Source organism: Octodon degus, unplaced genomic scaffold, assembly GCF_000260255.1.
Source record: "Octodon degus isolate 3935 unplaced genomic scaffold, OctDeg1.0 scaffold00006, whole genome shotgun sequence".
In the NCBI taxonomy this organism is placed as follows: Eukaryota; Metazoa; Chordata; class Mammalia; order Rodentia; family Octodontidae; genus Octodon; species Octodon degus.
In genome coordinates, this window is record NW_004524582.1 from 20,170,522 (window position 1) to 20,189,608 (window position 19,087).

General features: G+C 43.5%; 1 protein-coding gene across 1 annotated transcript in view; it reads right to left on the minus strand.

Moving 5' to 3' along the window:
• Positions 1-10,789: 10,789 nt before the first annotated feature.
• The window catches only part of Clrn2 (clarin 2), a 10,665-nt gene continuing 2,367 nt past the window's right edge, over positions 10,790-19,087 (minus strand). The window contains exons 2-3 of the mRNA XM_004624546.2: positions 15,326-15,505; positions 10,790-11,426 (exon numbers count right to left, since the gene is read on the minus strand). Coding sequence (XP_004624603.1) covers positions 11,161-11,426; positions 15,326-15,505 — 446 coding nt within the window. The 3' untranslated portion in view covers positions 10,790-11,160. The remainder of the gene's footprint in view (positions 11,427-15,325; positions 15,506-19,087) is intronic.

Sequence of the window (19,087 nt, forward strand, 5' to 3'; positions counted from 1 at the left end):
TGACGATTTAGGGCTGGGAGGGGGAAAGTACAGAAGAGCTTAGAGTCTTGCTGAGCCCAACGTGAGGAAATTCTCAAGGACAGGGTGACCGCATCAGCAGGAGCAAGAGCTAGCTGGAGGAGGGCTCACCGGTCCAGATGGGGCCATGCGAGCATCGAAATAAATAATGACAGTGCTGGACAGGAAGGACAGTGCTGGACAGAGAAGAACAGGAACCCATGAGTCTGCACCAGCATAAATCTATGAATAATGGCGGGAGAAGAACAAGCAGCTCTTTACAGATGGTACCACAATGAATATGAAAAAGAGCCACTGGGAACAACCAAGTGCCCATCAGCTAAGGAATGGGTAAAAAATACATGATATTTTTACACAGTGGAGTATTATTCAGCTATAAAAAAGATAAATTCAAGGCTTTTGTAGGTAAATTGATGCAACTAGAGACTATATTGGTGAAATAAATCAGATCCACATGTGCCAACATCATATCATCTCCCTAGTATGAGAACCTGAAAGAGTAGTTAAAATCTGAGGAAAGAATCTGTTCAATCAAAGGAAAAACTGGGATGAGAAAAATGACAAATGCAGGATAGTTTGAATACTTATACTGCTGATTTCTGCTGGTCATTTGAAAAGAGCAGTTACTGCTTAAAATTTTTTTCTTTTTATTCTTATTTTCTTTTCTTTTGAATTTCTTACAACATTTTCGTTATTGTTTTGTTTTTCTTTTAACCAATCTTGCACATTTATATCTGGTAACCTGAACAACTAATTTGAAGATAACATCATGCAATACAACAACACTGTTGAATTCCTGTTACTTTGTTTAGTGAAATTTCATATCATTGCTAATGATGTTTTTTTTTTAATCACTATTTTCTATTCTTTTAAAAATAGCCTCCAAAAAAGAACCATTGGGTGACCACCGAGATAATAATGGTGGTGTGTAAGAATCACCAGCAGGTGCTACTACCAACGAGAAATTGATGGGAAGTAAGATGTCCATGTAGCCTAGAGCACCCTCAGCAATGTGCCTGCTGGTCAAAATGGGAGAAGCAGTAACAGCGGGGGAAACCTGGCGATGCCGTCTCCCAAGTGGGACAAGTGGGACACACTTCTGCTGCTCCAGCAGTGGGCTGAGAGGTGCACAGCCCAACGGCAGGTGATGCTTCCCTCTGAGCAGACCCAGGAGGAAGCATCAGGTGAATCCCAACTGAGAGACATTTTTTCATTTATTGATTTAGTTTATGTATTCGGTACAGGGTCTAGCTATACAGCTCTGACTCCCAGTGATCTTTCTGTCTCAGCCTCCCCAATGCTGGGATTACATGCTGTGCCCCCATGCCTGGGCTGAGGGACATTCTATAAAAGAAAGATTCTGTGTCATTCAAAGATGTCAAGGTTAGGACCAGGGAGGTAACTCAGCCCTTGCCCACTGTATGCGAGGCCTTGGGTTCAATTCCCAGCACTGTACCAAAAAAGAAAACCAGTAAAAGAAAATCCTAATACAAGCCAGGGACAGTGCTGTACACTACTTCTCAATCCACTAACACATGAGGATTGCTTGATCCAGGGGCCCAGGTAACAGAATAAGATCCTGTTGCTTAATTTAAAAAAGAAAAGAACAAGAATAAAGAAAAAAAAATCCTCACCAAAATATCCAAGTTACCAATGACAAAGATGGACAGAAGGGCTATTCTAGCCTAAAGGAGACTAAGGAGACATTAAGACTAAATGTAACTTGGACCCTGTGTCCACAAAAAACATTAAAAACAACTATAAAGGACTTATGGAGAACCAGTGGGAGTCAGGTCTGCAGATTAGAGAATGTAACTGTGTCAGTGTTAATTTCTTGATTTTGATTATTGTGTTGCAGTTACTATGCACTAGGGACTATACAGTGGGATGTGAGGTGGTCTGGCTGTGACAGCTGTCACCCCATTGATCTCCAGGGTTGATCCAGCTGATCTGGCTGGCTCGGCAGGTGTCCCTTTCTTCCCTCCAGGCTCCATGTGCGTCCCTCCTCAAGCTGTATGCTCAGTCAATGAGGACAATAAGGACGACCACCCCCAATGGGGGAGGCTGTTCCTCAGTCAAGGGTGTACAGGCAGCTGCACTCCCTGCTAGGACCTCCAGGTAAGCTCTCAAGGAAATACACAGCGAAGTCCCTAGGGGTAAAAGAGTACGATGCCTACGATTCATCTCAAATGGTTGAGCGAAACTATGTGCTGACATCTTTGGAAAAACTATATATATAGAGAGAAAATGAGAAAGAATACTAAAACCAATAGTGTGAGCTACAGAATAAGATTTATAAGTTAGGCTTTAATTTTAGGAAGAGCTGATTCTATGAATGTACAACTTGAATAAATTGAATATTACCTATTTTGAGATATTGTTTCTATTTATGTTGGAAATAACATGTACATATATGGAAAAGAACTTCAGAATCCATGCCTTCCTATTCTTTACTTTCTCAGTTTCAAAATGAGGTTTGTCCATTGTATGATAAATTCTAAGCGGCTTGTTGATATTTGCCATAGAGATGGCAGAAAAGAGATGACAATTCCTCAATGATAAGCTTAAAGAAAAAAAAAAACCCTGCACAACTAGAAAACAAAATGAAAAAAATTCATGATTGATAATTTTCAAGGATTTTCCCACTTTATAAGGAACAATTTACTGCAGTAAACTCATTTTTTTATTTTTTAAATTTGATACAGGGTCTCCCTTTGCAGTTCAGACTCATAATCATTTCTGTTTTCAGCCTCCCCACGGCTGGGATTATAGGTGTGCACCACCATGCGTGGTCTCGGTGGCCAGCTCAGCACACCCGGGGTTGGAGCTGGCATGGCATGCGGTGCCAGGGTTTGAAACCTTGGTCTCTGTGCTTGCCTACGTAGGCTCTTAGTCTGCTGAGCTACCTCACTGGTCCTTACAGTGGAACTCTTAAAAATAGGTTCTAAAATGGCTTAGACGACCGCTTACCACATGGCAATGGACTCGTCAAAGAAAATGTAAAGCTGTGAGTTTTCTTGGGAGAGGGAGCCTTCCCTTGACAACACAGAAGATAAACAGCAGCCCATCTGGGCAGAGCTTGTCCAGGTGGTTTAGGGTGAGCTACCTCAGCACAGACAGGGCTTTCTTGTGGATGGCCCACCCCACTGACAAGGCCCCACGTCTCCTGGCATCTATGAACATCTTGGCAGCAGAATGAATGTCTTTTGTCCCATCCTCTCCCTCCTGCCTCCCTCCTGCCTCCTACCTCTTTGAAACCTCATAGCAAAATTGTTACAAAAGTAGAAAAAATGTATTACATCCAATTTATTCTTCCCTGGAGTTCAATAGCTAAAGAAAATTTGTTGTTGCAGAGTCATTCATCATCGTTGCTTAGAATTTCCCAAAACAAAAGGCAGTGGAACAGTTACACGCTGTGTTTTCATAGCTGTTTATTAAACAAATAACTCAGCTCTGGATATCACAGAGTGTTTATAGAATCAAAATATAATGGAATTGGTGGATGGAATATTTACCATGTGGACTCTTCAGTGTAATATATAGAAAACTGTCCGGTGTCGTAGGAGATGCCTATAATCCTGTAACTCAGAAGGCCAAGGCAAGAGAATTGCCATGAGTTCAAGGCCAGTGTGGGCTACATGAGTTTAAGACCAGCCTGAACTACATAAGGAGCCCTGTCTCAAAGAAAAAAAAAGAAATAAAAAATACACATAGCATTGTCACCCACACGGGTAATGACATACTAACTACAAATGGTACCCCACAATGTCCAACTTAGCATCAGACAAGTAACGGATGCTCTACTCATGGTAAATATGGATATCTTTTAGAGAACTGAAGCATTCCAACATTTTAGAGTAGAAAAGAAAGAGTTCAACCAACGTTTCTTTATTTTGCTGTTGAGAAAATGTTGTTCTAGATTTTTAACTCAAAAGATGGTAATAAGAGGAACTATTTCTGAGGGCTTTTTATGTGGGTGAAAGGAGATATGTGGGTGGAAGACTGCACAAAGCCTGGCGTGTGACGAGCAGTAAGGTTGGAGCCTTATCCCAGTCACCTTGTGGCTGTGTTTGCTGTCACTATTGACATTGCAGGAGGAAAGGAAATGAGCTCATGCAAGCAAGGCAGAGCATAAGACCAAATGTATTTGTCAAGAACATCAGCTGAGTCCTAGCTACACAGCTTTCTTATGAAGCTCTACTCTTAGTTTAAGAATCAAGTTCAAAAGAAGAAGAAAGAAGGGATGAGGAGAAATCTGCCCCCAGTAGAAATTCTTCTATAATGACCACCAAGACCTTCTGAATGGCCGTATTTCTGTGCAGCATGGCAGCCTAAAATCGGCTGCTCATCTGAGATTCTGAGGCTCACCTGGCCTTTCTACTCTTCTATGATTTCCAAGGATGCTCTTGACATCATGTATAAGTATTTAGTGTAGGTGAGCATCTGATTTCTGGCAAACTGTGTCTAAATTGTGATGCTAATCTATTAGTAATGATATATGGTTAATAGAATGGTTTATATGTAATCAGTTTGCATCTGAATGTTATCTTCTTTTCAGGAGTTTATTGTCAAAGTTTTATTTTCATTGGTGCATGTTTGGGGCACATAATGATTATATTCTTTGTGCAGAATTGGTGCACACACACACACACAGAACATCTTAATTCTTTCTTCGTCTCTTTTCTCTCCCCTCCCTTCCCTGTCCTCATCTCTTGGTCCCCTTTCTTGTGCAAAAGATCAATGTCATGGTTTCCTATCATCTATCTTGCATTTTGCTCTTGAGTTTATATTTTGGGGCTGTCATGTAAGAGAGACCATGAGATACCTAAGCTTGTGTGTTTGGCTCATTTCACTTGACATTATGCTTAAGTTGTTAGAAGGAGACACATTGGTTTTGAGGAGCATTATTGTGGCAGGTGGGAAAACATCCCTCCAAAATACTCTAGCTTATCTTAGTGGGCCTGGTGTCACCACAAGAGTCCTTCTAATGGGGGCAGGAGGATCAGGTCACCATTTGTGCACAGTAAAAATAGGGGTTGGAGCCAAATGGCTGTTGGATGAGACCGAGAGCCAGTAGGGTGACTCTAGAAGGTAGGAAAGCAAGGAAACACATGCTCCCCAAGATCTCCAAAACCCCACAGCTCTGCCAATATCAAGACTTAGCCCAGTAAGACCCATTTCAGACTTTGGACTGAAGAAAGGCTCAGGAATTGCACCTATTGTTCTAAAGCTTTAAGTCTGTGGTGCTATGTTATAGCAGAAATAGAAAGCAAAATCAGTGGTCACTTTTGACTATGGTGCAAACTTTTTCTAAAGCACAAATTAGTTCTCATTAATCATCTGCTACTGCTCAGTGACCTTATAATATAGAAAATGGGATTTTTTTTAAAATGAAAGAGCCAGCATTTTATTACATGCCTTTGGAAGCAGGACAGTTGTTTAATTCAATCTATAGATTTTTCACATTTTTTTTTGAAAAAGAGAAGCCTATTTGTAATAGAACTGCTCTGATTTGACATGGAAGATTCTTGCTATCCAAAATCTTTGACTAAATGTGTATTTTATTAGTTATAGTTTCATTAATGACTATCACATATTACTCAGTTTTTATAGCTTGTACATAGAGTAGAAATTCTTATCATTTACACCTAATTGTTTTTCTTAATTACAGCTTAATTGTGTTGGCTTTGGTCTCTGCAGTTTGTCTTAGTAATAATGGCACATCATTTCTAAACATATTAGTGTATATGTCTGATATATTATCGTTAATGAGCATATAAAATTTATCACTGATATCACATTCTAACCAATATCATAAAATAATGCCATGATTAACATTTTGATTTTGCATGGATTGGTAGGCTGGAAGGGTTAGGGCAGTGTGATGATCTTAGACATCTTGCTCCACTGGGTGGAAGCGTCCCTGAGGGTATTGGCATGACAAACAGGAAACAGGAAACAGAAAAGGCCTTGTCCCCATATTGTCCTTTACGTGGCTGGTGTAACCTGCAAGCCATCTACTGAGTGTTAGAAGTCACTCAAGAAACACCATCATGTTTCAGTGGGAAAGTGGTGGTCTTGACATTACCCAGATTGAGGCTGAATGCTTTTTCCATTACTTACTACTTGAGTGAATTATTTACTTTCTTAAGATCCCAAAATGCCCATCTGTAAAATAAGGACAGTAACATTTTCTTGAATACCTGCCATCAGAATTAGGGAAAGCATGTTCTGTCACTGGCCCACACAAGATGGTGGCTGCTTCGTGGGGGTACAGACAGCTCTGACTTTGTGGGACTTGGAAGGACAGGGCCTCGGCTCAGATACACTGATGTTTCCTCTTCTGACCTTCAGCCACCATTGAGCCTGTCATGAAGCGTTAGTCAGACAGTGAGTGTGGTGGGCTTTTTCTATGTGGGGGAAAAATCAAACCATTTCTATGTACCCCGAGTGCATGATTTTACTTCACACTCACTATATACTTGCAGCCCACTCTAGTGAGTTTGAAAATCAGAAATTTAATTTTGAAGTGGAATTTCGTTTTTTTCTCTTTCTTCCTTTCTCATTCCTCCCCCCTCCACCCCCCGCTTTTTGTGATTCTAGGGATTGAAACAAGCCCTTCACACTGAGCTGTATTCCCAGCCCCTTTTATTTATTTTTAAAATTTTGAAACAGATAGGGTCTTGTTAAGTTGCTAAGTTGCTTAGGCTGACTCAGACTTGCAATCCACCTGCTGCAGCCTCTCAGAGTATGGTGATTCCAGGCACATACCACCATTTATGTCTTTTTTGGATTACTTTATCTTAGCATCAAGGCTCCTTTCTAGTCTAGAATTTGGGGGAGAAATAATAGGAACAAGTCACCTTAGTTACCAGGTAAGGGTGGAGTGGAGAGGTCCCTCTACACTCCCTGGGGCAGGAGGCTGTGCAAGAACCAGATGTGTTTCCTAGGCTACCAGGGTTCAGCGGGGTGACTGCAGCAGAGTCTGGGGTGGAACCAAATGGACAGGTGAGCTAGGAGTGACCTGGTGGTCACTTGGCCGTCTGTAGCCAGTGATGGACAAAGATGACGACAGGTCTTCCAGGTAGTGACTGAGCTCTGATCAGTCTTGGGAGAACATACCATGGATCACTCCACCTCAGATTGCCCCAGAAAGCACGCAGGATAGGGAGCAGTCTGGGAGGGGGATATCAAAGATTGAGCCTGTATTTCCCAGGACCAGGAGTGGGAACTTCCCTGTCCTATAAGCTTAGATCCATTTTCAGGAGAAAAGCAAGGCAGGGAGTAGCCACTTTATCCCAGAACAGCTGAACACTGTTTGGGGGATGGCACAAATGATCAAGCTGGGCTGAATTTATTGAGATTTATTTACTCAAGAAGTCACCACATTAATTACATGAAAAATTCAGAGAGGTACAATTTTTCCCCTGTGCATCTGAATAATAAACACAAGATAATTTGTGACCCACATAGTTAATCTCTCCGCTCTCATTTTGCTAAAGTTCATTTAGGAATCTCTTGAGGGATGGCTGTGTGAATGTTCTCCCCAGGAACATTTGCAAATTTGGAGGCATTGTAGAAGCTGCTGAATTTGTTCAAGAGTTGTGGATTCCATTACTAGAAACTCACAGACATACCAAAGCCTGCATTGAGCTCCTTGGCACACATCAGCCTTGCTGAAGATTAAGCCCAGTCCTAGTCTTAGGAACGAAACCAGTTCACACTGTCTTCTTTCTATATAACAACCTGCACGTGTCTGAAGGTGGTGATCAAAGTCCACCCGCAGCCAGGGTGACTTCCTAGTAGCTTCTGCAAAGCTGTCTTTATGAGTCGCCCCCAGCTCCTCAGACAATAAAACTTCAGGATCTGTTCTTCTCAACAGTCCAAAATTAACTTCAATACTTGTTGAATGAATAAACATACCAAAATGCTCAGATACTGATCTTAAAAACTGTTGTCAGATTCTTCTGTGTTTAGGTTGACTTTTAAAGAAAACCTCACCGGTAAGACTTTGTGTTCAATTTGACCTGATATTAACATTTTCTTGTTTTCATTTAGCATGGCAGCCTGTTGCCGTCTCATAGCCAATTGCCACCTTTATTAGACTTTAAATAATACTATGCCTGGCTTGTGAATACAGGTCTGGAAGGGACAAATGGACTCAGCAGGGGACCATAAGCATTTAGAACAGAGAGGCTGTGTGAAAACTTCATGAAGTCACCCATTCAGGTGGCATGTTAGGTGCAAGTGGATGCTTTTGCTTGGCATGATAGTAGGAGATTGGGGAAAAGTTTATCCCAGATGGCATCATGGAAAAATGGTGAAAAGAACTGTGTGCCTGCCTTTGCCAGGCTTATCCGGAGTGACAGAGGTAGCTGTGTGTCTGCACATGCAGACGGGTACAGTCAGCTCTGTAGAGCCTTGGATTCTGCATTCATGGATAGAACCAACTAAGAACAGAAAAGGTAGTTAGGCAATAATGTGTGTGTGTGTGTGTGTGTGTGTGTGTATACTAAATATGGACAGATTATTTTCCTTGTCATGATTCTAAAACAATGCAGCATAGTAATTGTTTACACAGCAATTACATTGTTTTAGGTATTGTAAGTCATCGAGAGAGGATTTAAGCTATATGGGAAGATGGTATACATAGATCCCACACCAACACTACACCATTTTATGCAGGAGATGCGATCATCTATGGACTTAGGCTTTGGGGAAGGCCCTGGAACCAATTCACTGAAGATACCAAGGAGAGAAAGAAATAGAGGAGAAGATGGGGAGGGAGACTGAGAGGGAAGAAGAGGGAAAGAAAGTGGGAGATAGAAAGAGACAGGAGGGAAGGGGAAAATGAGAGAGAATGAGAGAGAGTGTACATAATTTCAAGGAATTGGCTCACATCATTGTGGAGTCTGGCAAGTGTAATATTTGCAGTGTAGACCAGCTGGCTGGAGCCCTAGGGGAGAGTTACAGTTCAAGTCCAAAGGCAGTTTGCTAGAAGACATTTCTCTCCTTCTAGAGAAGGCATTTTTTTTTTTCCATTAAGGTTTCCAATGAATTGGATGGGTCCCCCTCAGATTATGGAAAGTAAGGCTAAAATGTCAGCTGGTTACTCTGGCCCTGCCAAGTTGACATAAAATTAAGCATCACAGCACTATTTAGGACAAACCAACACATGAAATGTCTGGGTTTCTCCAACAGTCAAGTAGAGCAACTCTGAGAATTTACATGCCTGTGTGCCTCCTTGGCACTTTGTACCTTGTGCCTTCCTTCCTTCCTTCCTTCCTTCCTTCCTTCCTTCCTTCCTTCCTTCCTTCCTTCCTTCCTTCCTTACTGATTGAGCCTGGAATGCCCTCTCCGTGCCACTGGAAAAACTCTACTCATCTTTCACAGTTCAGATCAAATGTTAGCTCCATGACACCTTAATACCCTGCATCGCATCCTGAAGATTCAATTCCTTCCTTCGTCCTTTATGCCTGCACTGTTTTACCCGTATCACATTGCACGGCAGTTACTCGTACATCAGCGAGCAGATCAGCAAAGTGGTTGAAGCACATCTTCTGCTCCCCGTCTTCCTAGATTTAGCTCCAGATCGCAGCCGGTTACCCCAGCGTCCCTGTACCTTAGTTTTGTCATCTGTCCAGTGAGCTAAGATAGTGCCAGCCACCTGAATTTGCAGTGAAGAGCCAAGACGTGAACCTGTGTAAAATTCCTGGAACAGTATCCAGCACATAATAGCTACCTAAAAGGGTAGCTGTTTCCATTTTTAGGGTTATGGTTGCTATCTGATTCTGTGTCATAGGGAAAGATGAGGGTGTCCCATGTTCCTTTTTCATCTCACTACTGCCTGGAATGGACCAACAGCCCATAGATACTTATTGGAGTGTGTGAGGCACGATAAACAAATGCAGTGAATGCTAATTTTAAAAAATTATGGTAAAAGACACATGGCCATAATCTCCCTCAAAATACTTCTAATACTACTATTCCATCATTCTTGTCACTTTCGGAAGCAGTTGTAGAAGTCCTCTTTCAAGAATATCTTTGAGGCCCGGCCAGATAGCTCAGCTGATTAAAGCGCCTGCTTAGGCAGACACAGGGGCTGGGGCTCGATCCCGGGAGTGCTGTGCCAACCCCGCCCCCAGGACACCCTGAGATGGCCACTGAGACTAGGCGGTGGCGCACGCCTGTAAGTCCAGCTCTTGGGAGGCTGAAAAACAGGAAGGATCACTACTAGTCCAATCTGTGTAGTGAGACTGTAGACCCTGTACTAAATACATTTAAAAAAAAATAGTGTCCTGAGTTGCGTCAATGCAGCTGTCTAAATGTCCTGAATCAATTACAAAACATTTATCTTTTGTGGTCATCTTAACTTTGGGGAATGCTCTGAAGTCTGGCGGGGTCAAATCTGGTGACTGAGGTCTATGAGGACACCCTGTAATGTGTTACGTCTCTCTTTCAGTGAGTGCCACTCAACAGCAGCATTCTTGTAGTTTTTTAAAATCACACCTCAGCAAACATCACACTCATGAAAGAGGACTCCAAAAGTGCTTCAGAAAGTGGCAAGAATGATGGATGAGTGTGTTGAGAACAAGGGGAAGTATTTCGTGGGGAATTAATGATGTGTCTTTTACTAAAATATATATGTATTTTTTTTCGGAACCGGGGATTGAACTCATGGCCTTGCACTTGCCAGCCAAGGGCTTATTCTACTGAGCTATCTCCCTGGCCCACTAAAATAATTTTTAAAACATTTAAACATTTGCCATGTATTTCCATCACACCTACTAGAGAATACTTTATACTTATAGAACATTCCTACATTATCACTTACTTAAACCTCACAAGTTGTACTTCTCCCCGTCTTACAGAGGGAAAACCAACAAGTAGACATGAAGTGATTGTCCACTGTCACACACAGGAAGCTCCAACCTCAAGGTCATGAGAGAAGGATGCAGTTATGCTGGGGACTCTGGGGAGGCTTGTCCTCGCCAGTCCAGCCAGCTTCTGGGTCCTTCCACACCCTTCTTTTTCACCCTTCTTCTTACTGCAAGGACAGAAAGTAAGAAGGCTGCAAAGAAGTGAGGTTCCCATTTACACTACAGAGCGGGTTCAGGACAGGGCATGGGCCTGAGGAGGTGATCAGTACAGGATGTCCTCGGCTGTGACCGTGGCCTCTTCAATTTTGGCCTTGATCTCCGGGAGAGGAATCTGACTGATCGCCACCACAACCAGGTTGGCTGCGTGGGCCGAAGCACTGGCCACGCAGATCCAAAAGGACTCTTCATAGTGCTCCTCCACCACGACGAACTGGAAGAGCTGCTCCCGGAAGTTGGCGATCCGATCTGTCAGGTCGTGAAATTTCACCGCGGCCATGAAGCTGGCGATGGCTAATGCCACGGCTCCACCTGAAACCCAAGAGATGCCCTTCGCTCACTGCTTCTTCCTGCAGCTGCAAGGACTCTACGCGAGGTGACATTTCTGTGCTGTGCGCGTTCACTTTGGGCTTAAAGAATTACAAGGCAACACAAATAATTACTTTCTTTCTTTCTTTTTTTTTTTTTTCTTGTATTTTAGGACAGGGTGTACAGGGTCTCACTGCATAGGTCGGTCTCATAGAGATCCTCCTGTTTACAGCCTCCTAAATGCTGGGATTATAGGCGTGTGCCACCACGCCAGTCTCAATCTCGGTCTCAGCACACCCCAGGGGTGAGGCCAGCTCGGCAGGCCTGGGGGTCGAACTCCAGTTCCCTGAGTCTGCCTAAGCAGGCACTTTAATCCGCTGAGCTATTTGGCCAGCCCTTAGTTTGCATTTAAAAGCAGTAGGTAGCCCGTAGTGTAAGGGCAGAGTTGTACGGACACGACTGAAAATAAACTTTATATAAGGTGGCCTGATCTCTCCAGACTTTATTTGCTTTTAGTGCCATCTGCTACGATATATGTCTGGATGTCTCACCAAACGTTGTGGGCTCATAGATGGGGCTTTGGGGCGGTGGCTGTATCAGGAGGATGTGATGCTTATCACTGGATTAGTGCATTAGTGAACTTGTAGCTGGGTGTGACGCTGGGAGGTGAAGCCTGGGGAGAAGAGGACGTCACCATGCATGTGGCCTAGAAGAGTACACATGCATATGCAACCCTCGTGCCCCTTGATCCCTCTCTCCTTCTGTCTGCCCTGCCATGAGCCTGCCAGGCCCCTCTGCTGTGCTGCCCTGCCTCAGAGCCAGCTGACCATGGACTGAAACCTCTGCAGACTGTGGACCAAAGCAAACCTGTCTTCCTTTAAGCTGGGAGTGTTGGGTATTGTGTCTCAGCAACAAAGAAAGTATCCAAGGCACCATCCTCTCTAGGAGATCTGCATTTAGGGAAGGTCAGTTGCTAACTGTTTTAGGATCTCTGTGTGGGCTGGGTGGGAGTGGGCAAGAAAACTGCTTTGCAGGGGCTGGGGAGATGGCTCAGTAGAATAAGTGCTCGCCTGGCAAGTGCAAGGGCCTGAGTTCAATCCCCGGTTCCGCAAAAAAAAAAAAAAAAGAAAAGAAAACTGCTTTGCAGGTGGGATTACACCCAGGGGCTGCGCCGCTGCTTTCCTGTCTCTGTTGTTTCCATGATTAGGAAACATCAAGAAGGAGGAAGGTCGCAGGAGGAAAGGGAAGTGAACGGGAAAGTCTGGAATCCCACCTCTCATTCATTTCTCTGTCACTTATTTGAAATTTTGATCTTCATACAAATTGTTTTCTCTCTTTGTCTGTTGCTATACCCTTCTGCTTCCTATTTTGGTTTAAGCTAATATTACAAAACACATTCATTAGGCTTTTTTATCTTTTGTTACTGGATTAAGTGGTATAATATCTTCAATATTATAGACCATTTCATCTTCACTGTGGAAAATCTGGACACGAGAGATGACAATTATCATGGAAAATATAAATTTACCTTTATCCTAAAAGTCAGGTATAAACAGTTTGAACACATTAGTGCAGTACATATATTTTACATTTTTTTCTCTTTAATAAAATTAGTATTATGTGTTCTTACTTTGATTTTAAGTTTGATTTTCCCCTTTCAAGGTTTTTTTTTTTTGTGTGTGTGTGTATGCAGGTTCTCACTATACAGCTCAGACTTGCAGTGATCCTCCTGATTTCTGCCTCCCTAGTGCTGGGATTACAGGTGTGCTACACTAGCCCTGGACTCCATCACTGGCTCAGTGTGCCGGATTGAACCCTGGCCCCTGAGTTTACCTAAGCTTAGTCTGCTGAGCTATAGATGCTGGCCCTTAATTTTCTCCTTTCATTCGAACATTTTTGCCAGTTAAATCAGCTTATTTATTTATTGTATTTTTCAGTAAGGGTCTACGGGGTCTACCTGGTCTCACTACCTACAATGGACTTGTAGTGATCCACTTGTGTTCAGCCTCCCAAAGAGCTGGGATTACAGGCCTGTGCTGCCACATCCAGTCTCAATAGCAGTCTCAACACACCCTGGGGGCAGGGCCGGCAAGGCACACTGAGGATCGAACTGCTGCCTCTGCCTCTGCCTAAGCAGGTGCTTTAATCCGCTGAGCTAGTTGGCCTGCCCTATGTCAGCATAATTTTATATGTATGTATGTATGTATGTATGTATGTATGTATGTATTTTTTTAGAGAAGGAAAGGTTTATTTAGCTAACAGCTTGTGGAGGTTTCAGTCCACACTTGGTTGGCTTCAAGGCACAGTGGCACATGGCAGAGGGCAGCAGTTCATGACAGAGGAAAACAGCAAAAGCAACACATAATTTTAAATGACTGTGTAATATTTTATGTTGGTGACATTATCATTTATTTAAGCGTGACCTTATTTCTGGAAGTCTAGATGGTTTTTAATTTTTAATATTATAAATTGCTGTGATGAACCCCATTGTGTTCACTTCTGCATCCTCTTGTCTCATGGGCTTAACATAGATCCTCACATGAAATTACTCACTCAAAGGTGTTCGTAGTTTTAGTCGTTGACACTAAGCTCCTGTCTAACGGCCTGTTTTTATATGCACAACGGTAGAATTTGAGAGTTGTATCTCTCTGAGAAAGGAGGTGGGCGGAGACAAGTTTTCACTTGATCAGCACTTTCTCTGTGCCAGCCATGTCAAAGGCCCCTATCGTCTAGACCAAGCTAAGCCACACATATGGATGATGTCATGGGGGTGGCCAGCGCCTGTGCACAAGCACATAACTGATTTCTAAATATCACATTTCACTGTGACAAAATAACATTGCTGCCTTTGTACTTTTATAGCCACCTTATATACAGCACAGGCAGTGGAATCAGTGGAAGATACAGCACCATAATGGAGTCTTGACCACTTGACATGGTTTTCTTAGACAGCCCTTGTTTGGGGGATTTTGCTACTTTCCATGCAGATGTTTGCTATATGTAAAATTAAATGTGATTTTGTGTATCAATACACTCCCACATCACAACATATTCACACACACACAACTTTGTGTTGGAAACATTTTTGACTTGGAGAATCAGTTATAATGGTCCTAAATAAGACCACTGATCAATGCAAAGACAAAGAGCTTAGAGTCAGTTATACTAGAATTGGAAAGTTTTCTCCACTACTCATTGCTGTGTGACTTTCTAACTTCTCTGAGCCTCAGTTCCTCTATCTGCAAACGTGAGACTATGAATACCTCCTGATTGGAGTTGGGAGGTCAAAATGAAGTAAATCATATAACCCCCTGGGCCCATGCCTGGCACTTGGGGGATGCTCAATAAAGACCATCCATCCTGATTAGGGCACTGTATAGGGAATGTGTTTGGGGAAATGAGAGCCGAGAAGTTCAGACAGCCAATGGGCTACATCTGGATTAATAGGGTTGTGGGGTGTGGGGCCCAGAGCCACCGGCAGCTCAATAGTCTTTTATTTCTCCCTTCTCTATGAGAAGTCTCATGGATCGGTCTTTTGCAGGTAGCTTTCTCACTTGCAGTACTCTTCCCCTTCTGTCATTTGTGGAGCCCTCCCTGCATTAGCAGCTGTAGTTGAAGCTCTACCTCCTCACCTCTCTCACCACGCCATCATCTCTGTCTCCTGTTTTCCCCATCGCCTGGACCTGTCTTCACTGAACTATGCCTCTAGCCTTTCATACACTCTAACAATGTGGTCATTCAGCTTTTAGTGAAGAGGACATTGAAGCCCACTAAGGAGATCTTAGATCTTGGGAAGTCAAGGTCAAGGGGGACATTTTAGTTCCTTTACACCTTCTGCTCAGCTATTTGGAATTTAGCCTGCTGATGGTGTGGACAGAATTTCTCTCCCAGGAGTTTCTTACCTGCTAGGATGTTCCACAGGCAGATGCCCCCGGGGCCATTGACTGCCCGATAAGGGACCTGGACCATGTTGAGGATGGCAAAGCCCATGCTGACCAGAGCCAGTGCCAAGGCCAGGAAGAGGAGCAGCAAAATTGTCACATGAAGGCTGGCATTGATCTCCTTCACCAAGTGTGGGAAGACTGGGGAGAGAAGACATTGCCCACAGTTCAGTGTCAGAGTTCAGCTCATTTTCATAGAGAACCCAAGTTTACTTGGGTGGATGAACATGAGGGAAAGACAGAAAACACTGGGTTTTCCAAAATCAAGACACTTCCTGGGATGAACTTCCGACCCCTCGAGTTGCGAGTTGTCAGGCAACAAACAGCCTTCTCTGTGGCGTTGACACAAGAGCAAAATGTGCCCCAGATGGCAACTAAGGTGCACTGACCTTGCAGCTCTGTGACCTAATGTGAACTGATGCACATACCCAGACCTGGACTTGGCAGGGTTGACATCCTGTTCCCACGTATGAATGACACCTACTTCTCATGCTGCACAGTACTTCATGAAAATACTAGTTTTCTGTAGGATGCAGCAGAATAATTTTGTGACATATTCATTAGTATTCTTTTATCTGCGTTTGCTACTAGTATCAGCTATGAAGATGAAGTAACATATTAGAGGACTTCAAGTGTTGCCTGAGTCAGTTCTCAAAAATGGCACTGTGGGCACTGATGTTTTTGTGGTCTGACTTGGGGAAGTCACATGGCTTCTCAAAGGCTCAGTGTCTTCAACAATGCAGTGTGATAGTAATGGCTATGCAGGAGTGGCGGGTTATCAGCTTTCGCACAGCACCGTCAGGGGCCACGCTCTACGCATCTGTCCTCCATCATCTCCTTCAATCCTCAGGATAAAAATGAGGGAAATCTTATGAATTCCCTTTACCTAAAGGCTTGGAGGTTAAGTCCCTCATCTTTGGGCAAGGCAACTCTAAACTCTAGATAGGATTATAGCCTTACATATCTCCTGGCATAAATAGTTTCAAACCGGAGTAATAAGTAAACAGAAGTCAAAGAAATCCTGAGCATGCCCACTGCCGTGCAACTACTCAGGGTCTCTGATGAATGTCTCCTGGTGAAGTCTGGGTCCATCTGGTGAGTCTTGACCTCATGCCTGCCCTGGACAACAGGGACTAGCCCCTTATGGGCTCGCAGCCCTCCAGGGGTCAGGATTCAATGTGTCCCTTGTTCTACTCTCATCCTCGGATGCTATCCCCCTAGCTCCCTTCCCTGCCCACCTGTCTCTTTTTATTCAGTGAGGATTGGTACCTTCCAAGCTCGGGCAGTAAGCCTTTTGTCCTTCTCCTGAAAGGTGTCCTTTCCACACATGCATGAGTTTCCAGCATTCCGCATTTCTGTCCTTAGTACTGATTCAACTTCTTTCCAGTTCTGTGTTTCCATTTACTGTTATCTCTCTATGGTTATCTCATCAGCCTTGGAAATTGTACCTGAGGAGATGAGCTGCTTCCCAGACCTTGGTCTTTCTGAAGCATCTCTTCCCTTTTCTTCCATTCCATCTCTGCTAGATTTTCCCTCTTCTTTTTTCTTCCTTATCCCATTCTTACTCCAAACACAGTGTCATATATCTGATTACTTAATTGTTTTGTTATTCTCTTTCTGGATCATGCAGTTCTATCAACCCATGACTATCACAACCATCTTCATTAAATTCTTAAAATGGAAAATAATCGCCTAATGGATTCTCGAAGTTCTTTTTTTTTTTTTTTTTTTTTTCTTGGCAGAACCAGGGATTGAACTCAGGCCCTTGTCTTGCCAGGGAAGCACTTATTTCACTGAACCATCTCCCTGGCCCCCTATCAAAGTTCAAAATGTTCAATATATTACATTCATGATGGTCTAGGGAAAAAGCACTCTCAAATCTTGTGGGCATATCAATTCTTACAATCTCATTGGAGTGTAATTTGATAACTTCTTTTCAAAGCAATTTCACTTCTAGGAATGTATTTTCCAGATCTATTCCTACTGGTGCTCAAAAATGTATATACTGGTTGTTTACAACAATAGCAGAAGATGAGAGAAAAATCACATGAATCAACAGAGGTAGATTTAATACTGAAGGTACAACCACAGCATTGGATGCATCTTTTCAAAGGAACTTCTTATGTACATATGATAATATGAGCCCATACCAGACTTGATTTAATAAAATATTCAGAAATAGTCACATTTGAATGATGGGGGACAGGGAAATAAGAGTATTTTGGGATTATAAAGTGATGTGGAGAGGGGAATATAGCGTACCTAACTCAGGCTCTGTTAGTAGGAAGGATATGAAGTAGGTTTTAAAAACTCTTCATTGGCAAAGGATGAATGTGATCTACCCTCCCCCAGCCCCATTCATGGGCCATGACCTGAGCTCAGGGTCTCCCTGTGAGCTGAGATCTCAATACTTGTTTGTCACATCACTATTCAGAAATCAGTTTCAGTGCATCGATTCCCTCCATGTGTTCCTGAGGGCCACTCTATCTTTGGTTCTGCGGTGCAGAGCTGCCCCGGGAGCGCTGTTGTGTTTGCACTGTTACCAAGTTTGAGCTGTTTCTGACCTAATGAAGAAATTTAAATTTCCAAGTGGAAACAACCGGCCTAAACACAGATGCTGACCCACAGCCACAAGTGGCCTCGCTGCTTCTGTTGTGCCCAGGCTGTGTGTCTGGAGCTTCCTAGATGTTCTTATGTTCAACATTCAGGCCATCCTCTGCCACTCCTACACATGAGGAAACAGCCTCAGAGAAGCTACCATCGCTTAGCCAAGTTCACCGTGGTTTTCCCCATGATTGATGTGGGAACGGATTCCTCTGGGCGGCCTTTGGGAGGCCTCTGTGAAGATGTGAAAAGACACTGCTTGTAAATGGGGCCCAATTAAATCGCCTCGGTCTCTAATTTACAAAGCACTGCTTCATCCTCATCTCTGCTGATGTGCACAGGGCCGTGCAAACAGGAATGCTTTTCTACAGATCAAATGTATGTGGCAGACATCAGTAAATCCTTAGTCCAAGTTAGAAGTGGGAGACTCTGACTATCCCAAAGCTGCTAAACTGGAATTATGGGCCACTAGAGAACATAGTAATTAGTGCAACCGTGTGGTGGCTCACACCTGTAATCCCAGCACTTGGGAGGCTGAGGCAGGAGGATTGCTATGTGTTTGAGAGCAGCTTGGGCAACATAGTGAGCTCAAGGCCAGCCCGAGCTGCATGGTGAAACCCTGTCTCCAAAAGACAAAAAAAAAAAAAAAAAAAAAAAAAAAAAAGTCCCCAACTGCAGTGGTTTGAGGTGAACTAACAGCAGGAGGGACCTGGGACCAACAGTCCTGTGAGAACTGCCAAAGAAGATCCTTCCAAGACTGTGCCCCATGTGCACAAGGCCTCCTCTGCGACCTCCCCAAGGTAGGAGGGAACAGAACATTCCCGGAAACTGTCCTACTCAGGGCTAGAAATAAGACTTCCTTTGTGTTTGTCACACAGGGCTGATGCTTCAGGGACAACAGCGTGCTAGAGGACCCCGGGGAGTGGTGCCTGTGGGTGGCCTGAGCCAGGGAGAGGAGGGAGATTTATGGAGTGCCTCCAAGAACGCTGTGAAATGCCCTTCTCTGAGAAAACTAACCAAAAAGGTGGGATAGAAATGAACGATCCTCTTGTATCTGTACACTCAAAATAGTTAGGATAGATATAAAGCTCTACTCTCTTAATTCAATGAATAGAGAGG